At 48.5% G+C, this 19,805-nt stretch overlaps 1 protein-coding gene across 1 annotated transcript in view; it reads left to right on the plus strand.

Moving 5' to 3' along the window:
• Positions 1-19,805, plus strand: part of LOC146206435 (uncharacterized) — a 422,112-nt gene that overhangs the window by 300,479 nt on the left and 101,828 nt on the right. Inside the window, exon 16 of the mRNA XM_084591099.1 lies at positions 13,644-13,814. Within this exon, the coding sequence (XP_084447225.1) occupies positions 13,644-13,814 (171 nt within the window). The remainder of the gene's footprint in view (positions 1-13,643; positions 13,815-19,805) is intronic.

Raw genomic sequence — 19,805 nt, forward strand, 5'->3', positions numbered from 1 at the left:
GGAAAAACCTTGTTTCGCTCAACTACCGGTCTACGCAAGAACAGTAGGACCACGCGAGCCCGTTGCTGAGACGAGCAGCACCTCATGGCTCACCGAACCATCATCAGCGGGACTCGCTTTTCGGGAGCAGCTGTGTGCGGGCGTGACTCGGCAAAATCAAGATGGGAGCGCGGGCCTGTTGACTCGCGGAAATTAGCGTTCCCGAGTTGTCGCCTCCGCGTTCGGAGGCCCCGTGGCATGTTTGCTCGGGCCATATACCCCTCTTCTTCGGCCTGGCCCCTGGCCGCGGGAGCGAAAACGTAATTAGCTTGGGTCCCTGGAAAGACTTGCAAAGACTTTTGAGCGGGCACCCAATTTACTTTTTTTTTTTTCCTTGCGCGCGCAAGGAGCCGCCGTCGATCGCCTTGTCTCTTCGATCGACCTCTTTCGAAAGCGCGATCACGGGCAGCGCTGTACAAGCGCGCGTACGAGTTGTGCGGGAAATCTCGAGCTCCGTTCCTCGTTCGAGCTCTGCTGCTGCTGCTAGGAATCGCGTCGATATCTTGCTCGTCTATGCTGTCGATGAACCAGCGTTGCGGAAGGCAACTGCATGAGACCCGCCACGATGGGCTGTAGTGCGTTCAGGGCGAGATGGTTCAATTATGCGGGACACCCGGTGAGTTGCATCACTGTGCCAGAGTTACACTCACCGTACAACGATATAGCGTTTAGAAAACGGCTAAGCCGAATAGTTGGAGTGGGAACTAGGCGATTATGAACCGAAGACAAAGTGTTAAGTGCGAGAACCACACACCTGACTCGCTCTGTGCGTCGCTCAGCACGCTCGGATCGCATGCTAGATACGCTCCGGATAGATTCAGTATGCGGAGGTTCCACGCAGAAATCACCCCAGTCCGCATTCGCTAATCCGCCTCCATTCAGTCGTCTTCTGCGACCTGTTCCTGCGGGCCGTAAATTCTCCACGAGTGAAACTACCCCGTCGTTAATTACCACAACTTGCGGGGCCCCGGATGTAACAAAAAAAAAAAAAAAAAAAAAAACACCGGCTGCAGCATGTCAGAGCGGGCTGCCTGACGCCCTTCACCGGGAGGGGGCATGATTGCATCGACGGGCCGTCGACAAACGCGACACGCCTTCGCGCTGGCGCGCGATAATGGGGCCTTCAAGAGCGCCCTGTCCTTCCTGTTGTCGCACGGTGCCCGGCGAAAGCCGGCCCCTCGGCGGGTGCACCGTCCGCGACCGAGTTCTTCCGGCGACCCGCGAAAGTGGTTCCGGGGGCAGCGGGCAAGCGGCAGACCGCGCGCTCCTCGGCGCCGCCTGCGCGCAAGCGCGCGTTTTGGCGAAGTCGTTCCTGCGCTTGCGGGAACAATTTCCGGGTCGTCGTGTGGGCCGACGCATCCCGCGTTCTGGGCACGGCGGCGGCCGTCAGCTATAGGGAGAATGTGGGCGAATCACTGGCGAGGTGACGGTGTAGCGCGCTAGCAGAGTTTTCTGCGACCAACAGCACGCTGCTCCTTTTCTTGACGATCCCGGCGACGACCGCACCGTTCTGTCTACGATAGCCGCTTGGCACTTTGCCCCGTCACTTCTTTTGTTGCTTCGGCGAGCTTGCGTTTAGTATGCGTTTTTTATCGCTCGGGAAAGAACGCAGCAGCGCATCAGCGGAAGCACTGGTACGCCACGAGCCATGCGCTGCAGCTCTCGCTTCCAACCTGCTTCAGAATGAATGCCGCCAGTGCGCTTGCGTAATCGTCCCTAGATATCCACACCAACGCATATCACTTCAGCAGTCCAGTTGCTTGGGGGTCGGAACTGTGCGCTTGGTACTACTCTTTTGCAAAATGTGCAGTTATACCAGAGGGATTCAGCGGCTTGCTCGTCGCAGATAATTCAAAAAGCAAGAAGCGCGGAGAGAAAACTTTTCTATCCCGGATAACGATACATAATGCAGTAGGGTGGCTTTTTGTGCTTTTTGGTTCATAGCTTCACAGACGTCTAGCGCGCAACAAAATACCAGGACACAAGAAAAGAGAGGAACACCATGAGCGGCCATATAGTGTTCCTTTATTGTCTTGCGTCGTCTTTTGTTATACTACAGTGCTTTGAAACTTAATCCAGCCTAACCTAATCGAAAAACAAGTATTAAATACGATTGCGTTCAACTTCACTTCAGTTGCATAGATGGCCACTGGCCAAAATTTCGTATTTTGATTTTTTTTTTTTTTAGTTTCTTGTCAGGCATCTTATGCTGTGCATTTCTGCATCAAGTTATTTCCGAACATTTCCAGGACACCTAATTTACTGCTGGTGTACCGTGTAGTGAAGTTCCAGCAGAACTTGTGACAGTGCAAAGCTCTTAGGGGCTGGAACGAAAATCCTGTCTATTATTTGGTGGCACGCGCAAAGGCTGACGGGAATGCTATGGATGCAGTCCTGCGCTTATAGTCCCGTGTTCATGCACTGTTTTATAAGATAATGCGCAACCAACTCGCCCAAACTGCCGCTCTACGGCAGTTTTGAGCAAGGCTTGTTCCCAACTTGGGAGGAATACCTCTTCCGTTTCTCGGACAGATAAAGACGGTCGTTTCTTAATCAGGGTAACTAGAAATGGCAATTTCACCGTAGGCAGCGGAGGTAACCAGGTGATATGATAGGCATTCATGCTGCATTTCCTCTTGTTCTTGGGAAAATCCGCTTTATTTAAGCGGGTGTTTCTCGCAACAAAAGCTCAGTTGTTAGTAGCTTTGTGTTCTGTTTTCAATCTCTCTGTTGTCCCTGTTTTCTTGCGCTAACCTTCCGGCAAATTTATGCACCGACTAGCCCGCAAGAACGTTCTCGATGACGAAAAACCCTAGCCAAGGAAAATGTTGAAAAAGACTGCACATTACTGCTCAGCAACTTGGATCACATTGCCGTATATTCGCCGTCTTTCTGATTTTTGCTGAATCGGACGCAAACCCGTCGTCGCCGCAGAGCTCGTTCAGTTCACTTCACCTCTGCTATATGTCAAGGTTTACGTCTTCCGATGTCACCGTTGTCTGCGCTTCTGCTGTTTCAGTTTGCTTTCAACCAGGGCCTCTAGCACATTAAAGACTACACGTTAAGTGACATGGTGCCCGCTCGGTCAAATTTAAAGCAGTTGGTTTAATAAAAGTTGAAAGAACACGTCCAGAGATAACGAGATGTGCGTGAAACATGGCGTTGATAGGACCAGGGAGCACGGGGTTCGTACGCATGCAAGAAACTACAAGACGATGGAACCAAGAAAAGAGAACACTAACGTCCAAGTTTTAAAGAATTCCTCGCGAATACCTGTGCAGCGCTAAAAAAATAACATAGACAATTGGTTAAATTGGGCTCGAAAGGGCCCGGAAAGGTTAGGCCGCATAAGAAAAAAGAGAAGTGGGCGAGTCAAACACGCTCTCCTTGAAAGCCAGACAAGAAGCGGGAGAACTGCGGCAGAGGCTGCAGCCGTGACTGCGACAATATTGACTCCGTGGGGTGTCTTTTCTCGAGAGAAGATTGGCAGGAGCCCGTGGGAGGAGGAACTTTAGAGGTCTGCTCCGCGCGGCTATTTCCAGCCGGGCAGGCGTTCTTGATTCTGCGCCTCAAGAGAGTGCCTTGCTCGCCGAGCGAACAAAAGTCAGCGGAGTCGTCCGTTCATTAAACTCCAATAAGCGTGTAACGAAGGGCGAGCATTGGCTTCGGGTGCAATTTAATTTCCACCTGTTGACCGACGAGTGCCCGAGCGAGCCGCTACGGGCTGCCACCGTGTTTTCTGACCTAAAAACCTTGGCCCACTCGGAGAGGAAAGAAAAAAAAGAAACACCAGTGCATATAAAGTCGCATGACACCGAACAAAAGGGTTGCATTTGTTCATGTTTGAAGGACGATTGAAATATGCGGGACGAGAGCGGCCAAATGTTTAGCATTTACGATGTCGACGAAAGATTGTTTTCCCGCTTCGCGTGGAAACTTCTGCAGAATTAAATTTCAGGTTTCTGAGGTCCCTGATATTTTCTCAATATTAACCTTCGGCAAGTGCGAAATTAAGCCTCCCACCTTAGCTGTGCTACTCTAGTTTCCAATAAGATACCGTGGTCTTGGGAAAAAAAGGATTGAGCACTTGTTTTCGCATCGGAGTCAACACCACTTCGTTCTGGTCCCAATTTAGGAACACGCATGGAGTGCGCTTAAAAGTTATCCTTGCAGCGAACATAGAACTTCTTCGGACACGCCCGTTCGGTTAAATATATATATATATGTCTACACACACTCGCATACGAAGCCAGCCAACGACGACTGGCACCAAGGAAAGCATAGTGTTTTTTTTTGTTTTGTGTGCGTGTGTGTGTGTGTGTGTGTGTGTGTGTGTGTGTGTGTGTGTGTGTGTGTGTGTGTGTGTGTGTGTGTGTGTGTGTGTGTGTGTGTGTGTGTGTGTGTGTGTGTGTGTGTGTGTGTGTGTGTGTGTGTGTGTGTGTGTGTGTGTGTGTGTGTGTGTGTGTGTGTGTGTGTGTGTGTGTGTGTGTGTGTGTGTGTGTGTGTGTGTGTGTGTGTGTGTGTGTGTGTGTGTGTGTGTTCGTCAATGCGAATTAGTAATTTAATCATAAAGATAAATGATTAGAAGGTAGAAGAAAAACAACCAATTTCAGCCGTGGGAATCCGAAACCACCGCCTATGGATTTCGTGATAGCCACCCTAAACCATTCGATTTAGGTTGGCTATTACATCCATATATTTTAACGGTACTGATAATTACGACGAGAAAAAAATTATTGCACTCGCAGCATTATGCTGAATTTCGCGTGCCTGCGTACCTCCGAACCGAGGCTGAACGAGTAAACAGCGCATCTGACTTTATTAACTCCGCATTTCGTCTCGTCACACACCTTACTTCAGTCGCGTGCGGGAACATCGAGCACCTTTATCACTACTCGCTGTACTCTACTCGTTCCGCTAGCGGTTAATGTCAATGCGGCCTATGTGATTTAAGTTACGGTTAAGCAAACAATCAGAGCTTCAACTGTTTAAAATATTTTTGTTTTACTTTTTCTGCTCAAAGGTTTGTGCAGTTTTCTGCAACCTTACTGCCAGGCATTGCCACAGTCAAGCGCTGTAAGGCTTTAACAGGCCTTCTATCTGTATGTTGTAATTTTTGCACAATAAAAATTGTATTGCATTTCATAAACGTAATCAATGCCACGCTCACAAATCTTACAGAAGTTAAAGTAATACTATCATCGATAGCATTGTAGTAAAATTACCAATTTTGTAGCTTTTTTTTTTTTTTTTTTTCAACCATCAGTTAGCCGGGCTGTTCGCTCCCTGGTTGATCTGCAGGTGAAACGTTAACTTTAGACTCAAGGTTTTCTTGTATCAAAGGCAACTCGGTCAGAGGCGGTTTGCTTTCTTCACGATAGTGCGCACAGGGAAATCTAAGAGTACCGATGCAACTTTTACATGTGGAATGTTGCAAAGTGAAATAAATTTATAGGCCTCATAAAACAGTGCAAAGACTCGAATACAGACTTTACTAAGACCATGAAAAGTTTTTTATTTGCATATAAGCCGAACCTTTAGCCTTGAACCCCGTATAAGAACGTTAAATCACACAAACGGCAACCACCGAATCTTAATCAACTCGAAACACAATTGGTTTCTTTGTTTGTGCAGCAAGTCCGAACACTTGGCTACTGTTCAGATCCCTCCAAGTAGTCGAAAAATAAAGGAAATTTCGTTAAAACGCTGCGACGGACAACCGGTACAACAGCAAAAAACTCTTCGTATTTCCATCAGTGCTTGCGGAAATACTCTGCGTCTATTCTCCACTTGTTTCCATGTGTTGCCCGTGTGCTGCATCCGGCGTGTACAGCCGTGTGGCATGTTCAAACTCGCACGTGACCACCTCGCCCACCTGATTACTTGCACCGTTGTTCATTTCGGAACTCAGCCTGAACTCTTATTCCACCCACACTGTCGTGCATTATTACTACGGTTTATGAGCAGCGAGAACGACTTTTTTTTTTTTAATGAACCTGTTGGTGACGTAGTTGGTTTCCCAACAGTTTTGCTGAAGCCTTCGTGACATCTGAACTCTCCTAAAAGTATGACACATGAGTGTTGAAGCCCGATGAGGCTTCAACACTCCAAAGTGCCAGCTGTATTATCAGTAAACGTGCTACAAGCACACTGTACAATGAAGTCGAGAAGAGCTCAACTATTGTTCTTATTATTCAGACATGCCTGAAAGTCCTCACAGGTGTGACCCAATCTTTGTTCGGATTTTTAAAGTCCCCTTTATGGACTAAACGTGGAGGTATTTTCTTACTCTTTACTGGGAGAATGATGCTACATGCTGCAGTGTGATGTTAAAAGAGTCTCTCTCGTGAGCCTTCTGCACATAAAGTCGAAATAATAAAGGAAGCATGGGGGGTAGAAATTCGTGCATGCCATAGCACCACAGGAGCAAAAACTCGTAGAACGGGCACGACTGCTACGACAACATGACAGAAAACACACGGTTCTGGCAATGGCTTCCTCGTAAATAAGGAGTCGTTCTAGCTTACCGTAAAACCGATATTTATTGCAAGAAAAAAAGAAAAGGAACAACAAGGCGGCCTCCTATAATAGCTCCTTGAAAGACTACTTTCCGAGAAAAGAGAAGGACGCAGCTAAGTACAGTAGGTATTGCTCAATATCAAGATAATGAGAGCCCATCAGTGCTTTTAAATATTTGATTTTCACGCTCATTATTGTTGCGCCTACAAACGTGAAGTCCTTTAGCTCCCATTTTAAGCAAATTAAACTAGCCATCATCCAGCAACCACGGCGAACTTGAATCCAAACGAGACGGCGAACTGGACGATGAGCGGAGGGGAGGGGGGGGGGGGGGGGGGTTCTTGAAATGATATGAAGCAGAAAGCAGTGCTTCGGCCCCGAGCGAGTATTCGAACTAGGGGCGGCGTAACCAACTCAGCTTCGTTTACCAACTCTGTGGACCACCCGGCGCCAGTGAAAGCTCACGCAGTACGTCGGACGTCATACTTCCCGAGTTCGTTCTGTTTGCGCTGCTCGATGTAGAGCAGTCGGCCACTTGAATCAGCCAGTGAATAGGATGTTGCACCTGCTTGAGGGGCCTGCAGCGACCCGCGGTACCAGCGCCGGCGACGTGACGTTCGCCAGCACGGCCTACAATTCGCTGCCGACTGCACGACCACGACCGCATTTATTAGTTACCTTTGTCAAATGGGACGAAGACTTCGCACCCGTAAGCTCCTTGCCCCGGAGTCACACATAACTCATCATTTGTTTTGGCTTGCGGTTTGGTTTATAGGGTTTAACGTCCCAAAGCGACTCAGGCTATGACGGATGCCGTAGTGAAGGATTCCGGAAATTTTGACCACCTGGTGTTCATTAACGTGCACTGACATCGCACAGCACACGGGCGCCTTGCTTTTAGCCTCTATCGAAAAGCGGCCGCCGTGGCCGGGATTTGATCCCGCATCTTCGGGCACAGTAGTCCAGCGCACTAACCACTACACTACCACGGCGAGGCACAACTCATCGGTCCGTCATCATTCTTATCAACACCTCCGGTAACCCCGTTGCTTTTTTTTTTTTTTTTTTTGATGCTATGTTATTCTGTGTTTCTAAGCTTAGAATGTGGCACTTTTTAGTGCAAGAATGTGTATTTAGCTTCAGTATTGCGCACTTACGCGCACAGCAAAACCGTATATTAGGTGCTCAATGGTATTTCACCAAGTAAACGCGCGCTTAGAAACCATTTCAGCGTGCTTCACTAAAGCCCGTAATATTACGATTTTTCGTCCTCGCAGCATGCTTCTTGAGGCCGTTGGCGACCGTTTGTGCTGGCTTTGGTTGCCCCACCGATCGACAAGCATCGCGCCATGTGTATATGCTCGTCTTCTCGTGCAGTAATGCTAGGTGCCTTTGGTAATGCCAAACAGGACTACTCGTCACACACCTCCCCCCTCGTCCGTCGAAGCAGCAGCCATCAGCTGGGCCACCTTGATCGATCTGGCCCCGTGCCGACGTCCGCGGCGGAGGGCCAGCTGCTGCCGCGGCTTTTCCCACCGGCCGAGCGGAGTTCCCTTCTCCGGAAGCCTATTGTTAGGCGGACCCAGGCGCGCTGCTAGGCACGGCTCATTGCCCATCCGCGGTGTACATGCGCACGTTCGCGTGTCGCACGCGGCCCCGTTCGCGCCCGGTGCGCGCCTCTGGGGCCGTAATCGGCCGACGTCCCGCGCTTTTTCTTTCTCTGCCAACGCGACGTCGCCACTGCCGAGCCGGCGGTGAGTGGCTCAGCGGCAACCCTACCACTGCATCCGCTGCGCGGCGCTCGCTGTCACGCGAGAAGTGAGCACGCGGAGCCGCTGTCGCCGAGGTGATACCCTGACGCTAAGACGATAAAGACGTCGCTGGCGTGCTGGCTCTCAAGCGCTAGAGGGAAAGAAAGGCGCACAGAAACCGTACAGCGTACCCGGATTACTTGTGTGCCGCACATGTAATCCCGGTACCGGAGAGTCCTGGCAGCTTGTCCGATGCAGTCTAGTGTGATGGGGAGTTTTTTTTCTCGCTTATTTCATCTGGTGGGATCAGCCGAAGCCTGTTAAGCAAATGATCGAATGGGTCTGTATTGTACTTAGGTTTCTTATCGCGTAAGAGGCTTGTTGGCTTTTGCGTATGAAGTGAGATGTGTATAGTGAATGAAGGACGTACTGCGAAACGTTTTAACGGCGACATATTATTAGTGCACTCGTACTCTCACCACCACCGACCAAGAATCTTGTCTAAGCTGTTTGCTGATTGCCTAAGCTGTTTTCTGAGGTCACAACCACATGGCCTCGCTCGGGTAATTCAAACGAAGTCCAGTATAGAGTATCAGCAAAGGGCCGACATACCACGCATCTTATATTCATGTAATCAAGACAAGCTGCCGGAGAGTCTGAAGCTCTCTACCCGATCGCAGAGGGAAGCCCCGCTGCTCAGCTCAGATCAGGTTCAGCTCATAGTCACAGAGCGAACTGAAGAGGTCGCCGAACGACAACATATCGGTCTGCCACCTGGCGTCCGGCTTAGAAGAGGAACCCACCGCGGGAAAGGGAACGTCTCCCCAGCCCATGCCTAAAACCTCTTCCTCACTAAAGTTTTCCTCCTTCTCCTCCTCCCAGATGGGTCTTTCAAGTTCGCCAGTCAAAATAGAGAGTGATGGAGCCTATGATTGACCAATGACCTCTTGCAGTTCTTTCACACACACAAAGAAAAATAAATAAACGCAGCGGATTTGAACCTGGGCACGCGGGTTCAGTACCCGAGCATCTTAACCACCGGGCCACCAAGGCGGATGCTTTCGCTCGTTATAACCAGGTTTAAGTAAGGCAAAAGCTCAGTCATTTCACGGAGCGGTTCCCACACCTCGACACAAGTAGGGTGACAACTTACAACTCATGGCCTCCGCGATCAAGCGCGCCGTTGCACCAGAGCTGACTGCAGAGGTCACTGTTAAACATCCGCCATTTACAGCTGAAACTGCAGCGCACCGATTTCACAACCATTGAAAGTTTGTACAAAGACAGCAGTTACATCGAGTTAAAACAACACGAAAAGAAAGCCCGTGTTTTCGCACTGTATTCTGTTTAATGGAGATAACCCCAGCAAATATTTTTTTTACTTTAATTAGTTTAGTTTATAGAGTTTTCTCTGCCAATGTATTTAGTTTAGTAAGTTTATTTATGGGGTTTAACGTCCCAAAGTGACTCAGGCTATAAGAGATTCCGTAGTGGAGAGCTCCAGAAATTTCAACCACCTGTGGTTCAATAATGGGCACTGACACGGGCGGCTTGTAAACTATAGTTTATGCATATTGAAGGTAGCGCAAAAAACGAGGACCAAGGAGTAGAAGGAAACAACTACTTCCTTGGTCCTCGTTTTTTGCGCTACCTTCAATATGAATAAAATTCAACTCGCCCAACTTTCAACCTTACTATTATGATATTTTCTTCATATATGCATAAATTGCAAATTAGTGGATAGGAAAGGAAAGGCGCAGTATCTTCAACACTTCTCGCTGGACACCTGGGTCATGCCGTAGCGGAAGGGAATTAGGTGGGAGTGAAAGAGATGCTGTAGTGGAGGGCTACGGAATAATTTCCAATACATAGGGACATTTACGATCAGCGACAGCGCGCTGTGTCAGTTTCTCAATGCTAAATCGCCGAGCAAAACCATGCCAAACAGTGCTTTCGCACGTCTTAATCGGTTTGAGCGGAGCTAAATATCGGCTCATTTTTAACACGATGTAACATTGTAACAGTTTGTCAACCTATAGACGACAAATTGGTAGTATACTGTATATGAGGAAATGCAAATACTGCGTACTGCAAAAGCCGGTGGCTCAGTCGACGAGTTCACATATCCCTATTCAGAGAACACGAATACAAGCCCCCAGAGGTGCAATAGTAGTGTACGTGTTTCAAAGTCCAGCTTTTTAGCAAGAACGGTAGCGCTTGAGGCTTCTGAAGGTGAGGTTTGTCTCACACATTTCGGTTATTCATTGCACAGAAATGAAATTATAAGTCCAGACACAAGACGTGACCGGTGTACACGTATGCGTCCAGTGTAATGGGGAATAAGTTACGAAGAAAGAAAAGAGGTGTTCCACTATCTCACTCATGGCGGGCACATAAAGTGCGAGCAGCGAAAAAGAGAAAAGGAAAAGGTTTTGAAGAAAGCAAAAAGCACACTTTCTCACTATTCTAGTGGTGTCGCAGCTTTACGTGCGTTGTGAGGGAAGGCAGTGAAGTAGACACGGAAGGAAGATAGAAATGCCCTAATCGAGGGCATTAGTCGCAGCGTACTGTGCACGCCAATTCGATAGCCTCAGTTCGCTTGCGTAGGCAACAAAGGCACTGAGATTTATTAATGCGAAATAACTAACCCGGAGAATCAAAACTTACGGAAAAATCGGCTACCACTTGTAGGTCCGAAAAAACAAACACCGCGTGATTTCGTGTCAAATTTGTGACGCATCTGTTTCTTTGTAGAGAGTTAAGGATTATGTCTATACCATTTCGCTTCCTATTTATCATCCATCTGCCATTCTAGTTGGAGGCTAGTTCGCGATACGGGTTCGAACCGCTGGCATAACTCCAATCGTATGCCATTCATTGTAACTGTACGTGTCCACCCAGAAGCGGGACAGATACTGCGCCTCTCCTTTTCCCAAAAATCAAGCCAACTAAAGATGTTTAACACTTTCCCAAACTCTCAAAGATAAACCGACAGCAAAACCCTGCTAAACACTGCTAAACCATGGCTAATTATTTAAGTGAGGTCTACGCAAATACTATCCAAAAGTTACAGTAACGTTTACCTCAGTTATCTGATTTTTGGTGATAGTAGACATTTATTTTATTGTAAACCCGAGATCCTCCTTTGGTGGGCAAATCTACGCATTTCCTTGAGCATGTATCGTGATTACAAACAGCGATTGTAATGTGCCGTTTCATGTTTCCACCTTGGAAAAATCGAACACGGAATTAGTAATCTCAAGAGCGAAGGTTTCGTCTGATGCTATAATTTTAGCAAAATGCCGTCAGTTCTGTTGAAAAGGGTCATTGTTTTTGTTGCAAATTTTATATTTCTATTATTATAGGGTGTCGTTGCTTCCAGCAATGACTTTGATGCGAAGGAGAGCCTTCAAAGGCTAATACTTGAGCTAATACTTGAAACCGTCTAGGAGTTTGCATAACTTCCTCGTCGTAATTACTTTAAATGTTGACCACCATTGTTTCTATCGCAGGTAGATGGTGATATATAAGTACCACGTTGTGTCCATAACGTATCGACGCTTCCAGTCCCCGCGAAACACTAAGAGCTCCCTGAATAGAGTGGCGCTGAGCTATGCTCGGAAATCTAATGTCTTCATTGGCTTCACTAGCGCGATGCATATTTTGACCAGCGAGCGAGCGCCAAACGTGGAAGTGTCCCTCTCCATGGCATTTTCGCAAGCGGTCGCGGTCGCTTGCGCGCAAGAATCACCAGTTCGCCAATTCGCCGCATGTGCAATAAGCGGATCGCGTGATCCTCTTGTCACGCATTCTGCATTGCTATCCATTGACCTCAGACCGAAGGAATGTATGCTTATAGGCGCCACATGCGCTTAGCTGCCGGCCAGCAGGAGTTTGCTGTTGGTATTTTGTTCTTCTTGTACCGGTGCCACTTTGCAACACTTTGTTTAGCTCTGCTGGGAATATTGCGTCATTTGCCTCGTCGGCGTTAACAAACTAGCGTGGCTTGTACGACCTGATTTCTGCTATGCACACTGCGAGCCGAACCGCGCGGGTGTCAAAGACGGTGGCCAAGCTTCTCCAGTGATTGCTTTCCCTAATATGTTACATGAGAAGCTTATACGATGCTCCGATAGTGCTGCAGCTTCCTGTTTATAAAAACGCCGCGTAATATAATCCCATTACTTGTCACGATTACTGGCACCTAAATCTCCGCGAAAGTACCTAATGGAGCTCAAGAGATCGCGGCAGACTACAGCAGCCTAACCGGTCGTAATTAGTAACCCCATATACAGCTTGGGCAAAAACGTACCCACTCGTGTTTGTTGTGACAGTACTCCCGAGCCGGCCGCCCGGAGCTCAGCCGCGGCGTACAGGCGGAGGTGCGCTTTCGTTGGCCCACTTCCAACGCGCTTCGTTCTCACGTGCCCCTCAGGGGCAGGCTAAGCCGACGAGCTCGCAGTCCGTTTGTTCCCATTTGGCGTGCGGCAGCCGAACAAGGAGGAGAGCCGCTTTTTTTCCGGGCGATGATTAAGGAACGCCGCACAGCTGGGGCCGCTCCAAATTGGAGCACACTACGGCGAAGGTCAATGCCAGCGCTCGGACGTGCCGCAGGTGCGAACCCGAGCTCCCAGTGGGGCGGCCGGTGTTCTGTCGGTGGGTTGGGTCCGAGTGTTATTTGAGGTCCGGCGGCCCTTCTTAATTGCTGCCGTGCCGGCGATTACCCGCCCGCAGCTGCGCCTGACAGCAGGGACCTGTGCCCCGTTGAGGCCCGCTCCTCGTAATGAGGCCGGCTTCAAGGAGCGCCGTGTCCCGCGACGGCCTATACTATGGGAACAACTTTTTCCTGGACGACAGTTAGCGCGCCAGTGTTCGCGCCTCTTTCCGCAACCCTGGCCTAGGATGTCAAGGTTGCTGCTGACAAGACACTTTCTGTGTTGAAAGCACGGCTAAGCCTCAAGAGGCGGGAACTTCCTCAGGGGCTAACGCGATTTGCCCCGTTGCGTTCTGGGGCGCCTGTTTTTGCGCGACTAAAGCATATATTGAGATAAATTGCTTCTGCTCGTACTCGTAGGCTAAGAAGTAGCAAGGCGAACGAAATTTAGTCCTGAAAAGGATGGTGGCATGGGATTAGAACTGACTCACGTCCAGCCCTCATTGATGATCATATGGACGGGTGTTGTCTAATACATCCCCTTGTTCTTTCTTTCTATAACTTTTTGCGTTTCAAGAAAGCTGTGCAAGTTTGCTTGAAGGGAAAATGTTGAGTTCCGAAAGGAAGGTTTTCATCTTGTGCGCAACCGAGAGCAACAACGTGTCGTCTCTTGTTCGCAGCTAAGGGACCTGGTGGTGAACGGCGACCTGCTGTGCTCCAAGGAGGAGGCGGCCGTGCTAGCGGGCGTCCAGCTCCGCATCGAAGAAACCTGGCCCAGCAACGCGCGCACGCGCCATGTCCTCGGCTCCGAGCAGCTCGGCAAGCTCGTCCCCATCACCGAGGATGCCAAGGTACTCAGTCACCTCTTGCGCACACGCAGGCTGGATGTCGTGTTGCTAGCTGGTGCTCAACTTAGCAAACCTGATGGTCGCGTACAACAAGAGAAAGGAGATCCGCGCTTTAAAGTCATCTCCATGGCGCAACTAACGCTAACCAAATAAAGTCAAGAATAGTATGTATGCTTCTGAGCTAGTTCGTTTCAGGCATAAAAAATATGTACAGCGCAACTTGAAGCATGTGCACCTCTTGTCGCTTATTTCTCCTCTTAGCTGAGATATGAATCTAAAAAAGAAATATGAAACGCGAACAGAGAGCGAGACACCCACATCTACTGAGGATTGTAGCCCTGGAAAGGTGGCATTGTGTGGTAAGTGGCGTTTAATGTCTCAAAGCAGCATGAACTAAGTTAATATCGTAGTGCAATGCTTCGGATTAATTGAGACCGCCCGTTGCTCTTAAACGTGCGCTGACATCTCGCAGCACTCAGGTATTTTTGCATTTCGTCTCCACGGTGGTCCCAAGGTCGCGAAACCTAATCCCGCAATCTTGGGGTCAACAGTCGAATGCCAAAATTACTCAGCGCCACACCGGGTGAATTCCGTAAAAAAAATGCATATGCGTCATTTGAAAGGACCTATATATTCTTAGAGGAGGAGAACCTACATAGACGATAAGCATGGGCCACCCACTTGTATACGGCGCTCCAATTCCTGAATGTTTCACCATTTCCCTTGTTTGTCACTTTTCTGTTAACGATGCCGCCGAGTTCAAAATGACCGGAGTGTAGTAGACGATGCAAAGGAGGCAATTTCGTTGGTTAACAGAGTCAGGCTCCCCAGATCGTTCATATTTTTTTATGCTCAGCCGATTTATCAGCACCTGAACAGCCGTTAAATCTAGCAAGTTGTGCGCTTAGTCCACGCATGATTGAATCTATATTCCAGTGGAGCCACGCGCGAATGTGCAGCCCAGTCGACCGGAACTCCGGTGCTCGTAAGCCGCAGCAGTATGGTTATGTTGACATATATGGTTGTAATGTTTTACCAGGGGACTGAAATCAGCTTCTTGCCACTAGTAGTTCCTATCCTAAGCAAAGAAATTAGGTTGTGGTGGTTATGCGTACGTACGACACCCATGCGATATCGCAGCAAGATGTATAAAAGTAAGATGAGGTACGGCTGCCTGACGCTTCGCAGAATACTACTGCTGCACGACATAACTGGCGTTAAAGATGATGCCCACTTTAACTGGAACAAGCATAAATATTTTACGTGTCGTGCGGGGCACAGGTCACGTGAGTTGTTTACGAAATGATCGGGGCATGATAATTACTGTCGGGTGTTTTTGTTCCGGTAACTGGCGGCGCTTCCGTCCTCTCCGTGGACCAGTGCTTCTGCGCAACTCGTGCGCGGGCTGTTTGGGCGCTTGTAAGCTATAGCCGTTGAGCTCCCTGTCCTTGAAAGAGAGGCTGCCAAGTCGTGGGCACGACGCCTGGGAGCTGAACGCTCATTCGAGACCCCACCCGTGCCCCGGTCTCTTGGTTTAGTAAAACGTGTGCCACTGCATCTTGTTACTGTGGGCGCCCTCTGCGGAAAACACGTGCACTCAGACGTCCGGTAGCCCTGCATCCACGGCAAGGCGTCAAGTCTGCGCCCACTACTTTTAAGTGTTTCACGTGAGTTCGTGCGCAACTCTTGGAAGCTGCACGATATCCGGCAGTAAGCGGCCTTTCCACGCGACAATGCACTGGTGAGCAGCTAGAGTCATGGGTCCGGTCTTAACAGAGCGGCGCAAAGAACCGATGCCCGAGTGACTCGAGATGCGCGCATTCTCAGGAAAGACACGCGCCGCGCTGCCACTTGCTAAAAACAGGCGCGTTTTGTTTGTGCACCACTTTCGTTGTTGTGTGTAGCTGTTCCATTTTGTTATTGCAACCAACGGGAAGTGCTGCCTGCTTCGCATATAGGAGAGTTCGATGGTTCTATTTGAACAGGAGCCGCAGCGGTTGTGCAATGCAGCATCCCTGTTTCGCCGAACGACTTTCACGTCATGCTGCCGAACGGTCTAGCCAGGATTCGATCACATCCATGGACTTTCGCACAAGTTAACCACGGCTTGTTCTTTCTTTTTAGGCACATTTTAATGCGTGATAAGTAGTGAAATTCATCCTTTTTACTGTGAATTAATGCAGTCTTTATCCTCATTCCGAACTCCTTTGTTATTGTCTCCAAGTATCGGTCTCAAGAGTTCTACTTAAGTTGAGGACAACCCAGAGGGCTATGGAACGAAAAATGGTAGGGGTAACATTAAGAGATAGGAAGCGTGCAGAGTGGGTCAGAGAAATAACTCAAGTTACCGACATTCTAGTGCAAATTAAGAAGAAGAAATAGACATGGGCAGGACATGTAGTGCGAAGAGAGGATAACCGATGGTCGATGAGGGTAACAAACTGGATTCCAAGGGAAGGAAAGCGTAGCAGGGGGCGGCAGAAAGTTAGGTGGGCGGATGAGATTAAGAAGTTCGCAGGGGTCAAGTGGATGCAGCTAGCACAGAACCGGGTTAAGTGGAGAAATATGGGAGAGGCCTTCGCCCTGCAGTGGGTATAATCAGGCTGATGATGATGATGATGATGATGATGATGATGATGATGATGATGATGATGATGATGATGATGATGATGATGATCGGTCTCATGGCTGAGTGCTAACAGACAGATCAAAGACAACTACACTCTTACCACTATTTCATCTCGAATGGGGTGCGAGTACTGAGAGGACAGGAAATAGAATGAGACAAATAGAAAAGGTGTCTGCACACCTGTGATGCATCGCGGAAGGTGTGGGCTGAGAGGATATGTCGGTGACATAGTTCGCACTCAAGATTCGAGGCACACTGTAAAACTTTGAGCGCCAGCCGTATGCATACTCCCGTCCTTGTTATTCTCGATGTAAATTGTTTGTCTGGCCAAAGAGTTAAGCATTAATATAAGTGTGTTCGCGGATTTTTAACCATACCGATTTTTTGCCTTTAATTCATCCCTAAGGTTACTTAGCTGAGCAATGTTATGAAGTATATTTTGGCAGTTACAAACGTGATACCTATAATATTTCGTGTTCAGTTATATCCAGTCCTGCGCTCTCAGTGTTTATCTGCGGAGACGCAGTGTATAGATGCTGTGGAAGTGTGTCTGCGTCCCTGGCACCTTTCCCGGGTGACAGCTCTCATATGCACTCCTCATATGCAAAACTATTTTCGCTTTGAAGTTCTTGTAATCCTTTTCTAAAACGTTTACATGTGCTTTAATCCGAGCGCCTTCACTGTACAGTTCCGACATGGCTACTGCTGTTGCCGTTAAATAAAATAACATTCTTTAATCTGTGTGGTCCTTGTGTAGGAGCCGGTGGTAGTTTTCTCATTCTTCTTCGCCGTCAGGTTGGTGTCATGGATGTGGTATATCGTCGGCTGCACTAAAGAATGCAGTCTCTTCCCCGATTTCAGTTAAGTCTGACTTTGGTCCGATTTTACTAACATTTACCTTTGTAAATGTCTTGACAGCGACCAAGGGCAAACTAATCTGTGTATGGTTCTCAGGCCGATAAAAGTTACGACCTCGTTATTTCACGGGAAGAATACCGGTGGGGTCAATTCAGAGCGCCCGCATCTCGCCAGGTAAGGCGCCACCAGACCCTAATCGTGACGAGCCTGAGCAACCATGTAGCGGCCACCAAGATCCTGCAGCACGCCTCACTCTTTCATCTTGTCGTGTCAAATGAACCCATTGGTGAGCGCCGTCACGTAGAGCTGCTTAAATCCGTCTTTCAAGGTGTTCTTTTATTAGAAACAGTGGAATGTCTGCTCTGACTAATAGTGCAATGCGCCAATACATCCGGAACCATTACACTGCAGGCAAGGAGCAGCGTATACATGTACTGCGGCCACGTCATGTATAGAGAGTCTATAGCGGACCTCTGTGCTCGTGTGTCGCACAACGCTCGAAATCACTGCGCTCAAAGGGAGCCTGTCACTTCGTTCATTGTTATTTACACCTCCGTCAGTGCAACGTCACAAAGGACCACCGCGCTACATTGGTAAGCTTTTAAAGCTCATGTGGAGGCAATGCGCTGGTTACAAGACGAGCATTTCTCTTTCTATTCAAATTCCACTTTTCGCATCCGAACTTATGGACATAAACAAGTTGGTTTGATTTGGATTAGTTTGGTTCATAGGGTTTAACGTTTAAAAGCGACTGGAGCGCTGAGGGACACCGTAGTGAAGATCTCCGTAAATCTCTACCATGTGAGGTTATTTATCGTGCACTGACACCGCGCAGCAGAAAGGCGGCTTACTTTTCGCCTCCACCGAGAATCGGCCGCTGCGGCCGGCGTCGAACCCGTGTCCTTGCGTTCTGAAGGCCATCGCCATAACCACTCATCCATGGCAGCGGGAACATAAAGGCATTAAAGGAGTTAGCATTTGGCTGTGGCTTCTCGGCCGATAAATGTCTGTTAATGCTGATGAACTAACTTACAATCGGCCAACTGCTGGTACAGACATTATTTTTGGCGCTAAAACTTGGTGAAATGACGGTCATTTAAGGAGAAAATGCGTTTTTTGAGATGTATGAAGCCATACAGGAGAAGTCGCATATACAGGACAGTGGCCTATGGAAGCCGCATGCTCGTAATTTTGGAGAAACTCTAAAAAGGAGTCTTTGTACGTAATTTTTTTCACATATTGTATAACTGCGCCGTAGCAATCAATACAGCAACTGATCCTCCCTCAGTAGGCTTGTTGGTATTTTGCTGTTTATTTTCAGACACGCAACACGCATCCAACTTGTTTTCTCTAGGAGTCTTGGTCTGGAGTCTTGCAGGCATACGGTGGCGCCGCCTCGTGGTGGTAAAACAAATTGAATGGGAAGTACTACACCGGCTTTGTCCGCCTTTGTTCTGTCCCTTTGTGAGTGCGAAAAGGCTCGTCATGGCTCATGGATAACGTCGTGAACCGGTTGTAGTCCATCTTAAAAAAAAAAAAAGGAAAAAAAAAAAAAAAGAAGAGGCACGTCGTGTGCATTCCAGAGACATTAAAAATACGGTGAACATCGACCTTGCCGTACACCCTTCCCTATCGAAGCGTCGTCACCTGCCTCCGTCGGAAGCTGCACCAACAATATAACAATTCTTCCCATGTTCGGCTCTAGTGTTTTTACTTACAAAAACCGCACGAAGCTGGGCTACGATATATAAGGGCAATCCTATGCACTGGATGAAAAAAAAACATCCTTCACGCTATGCTGGACTGTCCCGCCGGCTCAAAGCTGAAATATATGCTGTAAACTAGTTCCCCACGCGTGTTCATTTATGGTTGCAAGAGAAAGCGACCTTCAAGATAGTGTATTCAACAGCTGCATATAGTTAAAAACTGCGCCTCATGGAACAAAAAAAAAAAGGCGTTAAGAGCAAATCGCGATTCAATTAAAACTTTCGATATTTCTTGGCAAGGACCAATTCACGGTAAATCCGAAACAACAATAGATGCAGTCTGGAGCATATGCTTAATTAGCAACGAGCCGACACTATGATTTCGAGCAGTACGAAATGCAGAAGTGCCTACTGCCGCGTGCTTGAGCTGTCAGTGCCGGGAAAACCTTAGCTGCTTCCATCGATTCTGCGACAAAGGAGGGACAACCCGTCTTCAGTTTGCTCGATATACTGCACTTTTATCGCGAAAGTCCTCGCCGTCACTATCGAGGGAGTGGGTGGCGCTGACGAGCAAATTCTGAGACTACTCCAGGCGAGCACTTTTCTCTGTCCAACATCCTTGCAGCACTTTGACCCCGCGGTCAATCGGTACTGCGCACACTGTGGGGAGGTAGTTGTTGTTGTTGTTGTTGAAAACTTTTATTGTCCAACAGAGAAGGACCACACCGCCTGGGCCGCTCTGTCTCACCCCCCTGTAAGGGGGAGGGGACTTAGCGGCCCAGCCGCACGGGATGGTCGCAT

This window comes from Amblyomma maculatum, chromosome 1, assembly GCF_055883805.1.
Source record: "Amblyomma maculatum isolate TAMU_Amacu chromosome 1, ASM5588380v1, whole genome shotgun sequence".
Classification (NCBI taxonomy): Eukaryota; Metazoa; Arthropoda; class Arachnida; order Ixodida; family Ixodidae; genus Amblyomma; species Amblyomma maculatum.